Here is a 3,491-nt window from a genome sequence, read left to right on the forward strand (position 1 = left end):
ACTGAACCTTGAGCTTTGCATCATTGTGAATGGAATATGGGAGGGCAAATTTTGGGGTATGACACATGGGTTCAATTACTATTTACTAAAGGACAAAATTTATGTACAATTTTTTAAATGTGATTCTTACTATTTTTCAATAAAAATATGACAAATATACGTAAATATGATTTAGTGAGTGAAAATAAGAGTAAGAGGAAATTATACACTTGTTATATTTTTATTAGAAAATAGTAAGAACCATATCTAAAGAATTGTACCTAAGTTTTGCCCTTTACTAAATTATAAATAACAAGCTCAGTAAACAATGCAAGGCGAGTGGACACTATGAGACAAAGGGTGCAAAGATCATAATTGTAATAAAATTAAAGCAATATTTCAAAATTGAGGGGCGTGCAGCTAGGGGTGGCAAAACGGGCCGGCCGCTCTGCTACGTCCCGCCTTATGTCTGTCAAAGAGCGAACGGGGAGGGCAAGTCTGCCAAGGAAAATAAACATAAAAATCATGTTCGTCCCGTCAAGGTGGCGGGTAGGCGGGCGGAGGACTTGCCCGCCTATTTTTTTATTTTCCTTTCATTTTTTTATAGATTAATAGTCTTTTTATCTTTCAATTGATTTTTTCACTTCTTTTTTATAAAGCATCTTTTAAATAAATTTTACCTTAAAAATTATTGCATATATTTACAAATAAATGTATAAAATAAAACCATAAAGAATTTGAATTAATAGAATTAATTAAAAAGGGCTGACTTAAGGCGAGACAAACTTAGCAAATAGGTGAGACGGACTTTAGCGGGCGGCGAGCTTAGGCGGGCGGTGAATTTTGGCAGGGAGGGCTTTGATGGGCAGCGTACCCAAAATCTCAACCCGACCCGTCATTTTTAGACGGGTGCGCGGGCCGGCTCAGCAAACCACCGCCTGTTTTGTCACCTCTAGTTTCTTTTCTCTTATTTATTTTTTAAAAGAAATAAATACGATATTTCCCCATCATTAAAATTAAAATACATTTCTAGATTTGTCCTTCTTATAAAGGAAATTTATCACAATTCGTCATCATTTTAATGTTTTCATTCACTGGATGATGATTTAACATTTAAAGTTTTTTTTTTCATTCCTACCTCCTTATTAACCTATAAATTAGAAGTTTTTCATTGATTGATAAAAAAACATTTTGCAATAACAATCCAAAGAAACCAGACAAATAAATTTTCTCTAATGGCTAACCGCATCTCAAACATAAACTCTCTGAACATCTTTGTTATCTTGGTTTCTTTCATCGCGTGTAAGTTTTTCCATCATTGATATATTATTATCTCTATCAGTTTGAAGGTTCTCATAATTTTAGGTATTTGTTTATGCAGTCGCGTGCAGAGAATATCATATTTTTATTGGAAAAAATTAGAAAAAATTCTAACTAATTTTTTGTTTCATTATTTCATAGTGCAATCAACACAAGTAGGAGCTACTTGTTCAAAAATTGTGGGGAGATGTGCAGTACAAAACTGCGCTGCAACTTGTAGAAACTTTCCAGGTACTGATGGTGGCTTCTATTCATGTGGATACTTTGACTTGTGCACTTGTTTTTTCGATAAGACACCTCCTAAAGAAGATGGAGAACAACGACCTTGCAATGCGGGGCTACAACTTTGCGATGCTACGTGTGATTCAAATTGCTGCAAATCAAAGTGTACTGAAATATACAAAAATTATGTTAATCCTACTGGGGATTGTGTTCGAGCGTTTCAGAATACTCATTGCATTTGTTACTATGATATGTGAATTGCTACTTATTGATTGAAATAATTTGGTATTAAAAATTTGTGTGGATTATTACAATCAATTGAATTGCTCCTTATCAATTGAAATAAGTATTGTAATAAAATGTGTTGATTACTATACATTGAATTGCTTTTCAAATTCAGTCCTAATACCTGCATTAACAAAAAGTTTATTTATTTTTTATTACTTTAATAAATACAGTTTCTTCTTTTTTCTTATTTTTAATAATAAATATTTAACATATAGTAAAAATGAAAAACATTATTTTTTTTCCTTTTATTTTAATATATTTCTCTATGAGTAAAAATTAAAAAATATTATTGGGTATTAATGTCGTATCTATTTGTATAACTTTATTAATTTTATTTAAAATATTGAATTTCTTTTGATTATTAAAAAAGATTATTGGGTATAAATGTCCTTTTTTTTAATAAAGTTTTTAAATATTGAATTTCTTTTGGATTTTCCTGCGGATTTTAACTTTAAGGACTAAAATCACATAGATTTTAACATTGAGGGATCATTTCCAAGAAAAAAAAGATACAGGGACAATCAAAAACACACTAACAACATGGAAGATATTCTTACTCCAAGAGTAAGTTATCAAGACTTACTTCTCATCATGATCATTGATTCTTTTCAAATTTTTAAAATTTTGAAAACTGTTTAATTATCCTGTTTAAAATTTTTTCATACGTGTTTAGAATATTATAAAATATTTCTTTACCAAATTATAGAATTTTTTATAATAAGGAGAATTAAATATGAATTTTTTAAATTTCAAAAGATAATAATAAAAGTAATGCAAATTTCGACTTAGATATCAAATTTTTAGTTTCTTTTTTTTCAAGGAACTTTTTATAACGTTATAAACATGTCAGTAAAATAATCATTCAAAAATATATCGGTTTACCATTAGAGACTAAAACTACTTGCATAATAATTTTATGGGGACCAAAATATGCCGTTTTTTAATAGGGACTAAAAATGAAATTTGAGATATATATAGGGACCAAAAACATACTTAGCCCTATATTCTTTAATAGACTGCAATATACTTTTTTACTATTAAAATTTATTAACAGGTTACAACATAGTGTATGCAATAAAAAAGAATGAAGTTAGTTATATAAACCAAGTCAGTGACTAATTTTCTCGTCAATTTTATATTTACGGTTTCTCCTGCTAAATTCTGTGATTCTTCGTAATTACGTTTGGAAACACAACTTTTTCTCCCAGGAGATAACTTTTTTTTTATCGTTTTTGTGCTGAAAAATATTGTCTTTTCGGTTTAATTTGAAATGAGTTTTGCTTAATTAGTGTTGTTATATTTATTTTTGGATTGTTTTGTTGTGAAAAATATCATCTTTAGGGTTTCATTTGAAATGGGTTTTGCTTGCTCTTGCTCTGTTAACAAATATAATTTCTGGTTCTGACTGATCCCAATTCAACGATCGTAAACAATTGAATATTGACTTTATTTTTTTTGTAGGTATAAGGAAAGCAAACGGGATCCGAAACAATTGATTGGATATGGTGGAATGTCCTCTTCGTATTCAGCTACTGTTATTGTTGTTGCTACGGCAGTTGGACTTTTATTATTTTGTTTTCAATCTTTCGTTTCTCCTCTTTTAGATTCTCTGATTTTGATGGGTCATTGTTGTGTTGATTTTGAAAGATTTGAAGATGGAGGAAGAAACCAGTGTCTAACAC

The 3,491-nt window shown here is 29.7% G+C and overlaps 1 protein-coding gene across 1 annotated transcript; it reads left to right on the forward strand.

Moving 5' to 3' along the window:
• Positions 1-1,141: 1,141 nt before the first annotated feature.
• LOC131626370 (defensin-like protein 183) lies at positions 1,142-1,820 on the forward strand. The gene is made up of 2 exons (XM_058897183.1): positions 1,142-1,281; positions 1,441-1,820. Exons 1-2 carry the CDS (start codon positions 1,215-1,217, stop codon positions 1,776-1,778), a joined length of 405 nt encoding a protein of 134 aa, XP_058753166.1. The 5' UTR covers positions 1,142-1,214; the 3' UTR covers positions 1,779-1,820.
• Positions 1,821-3,491: the final 1,671 nt, after the last annotated feature.

Source organism: Vicia villosa, unplaced genomic scaffold, assembly GCF_029867415.1.
Source record: "Vicia villosa cultivar HV-30 ecotype Madison, WI unplaced genomic scaffold, Vvil1.0 ctg.000283F_1_1, whole genome shotgun sequence".
Taxonomy (NCBI): domain Eukaryota; kingdom Viridiplantae; phylum Streptophyta; class Magnoliopsida; order Fabales; family Fabaceae; genus Vicia; species Vicia villosa.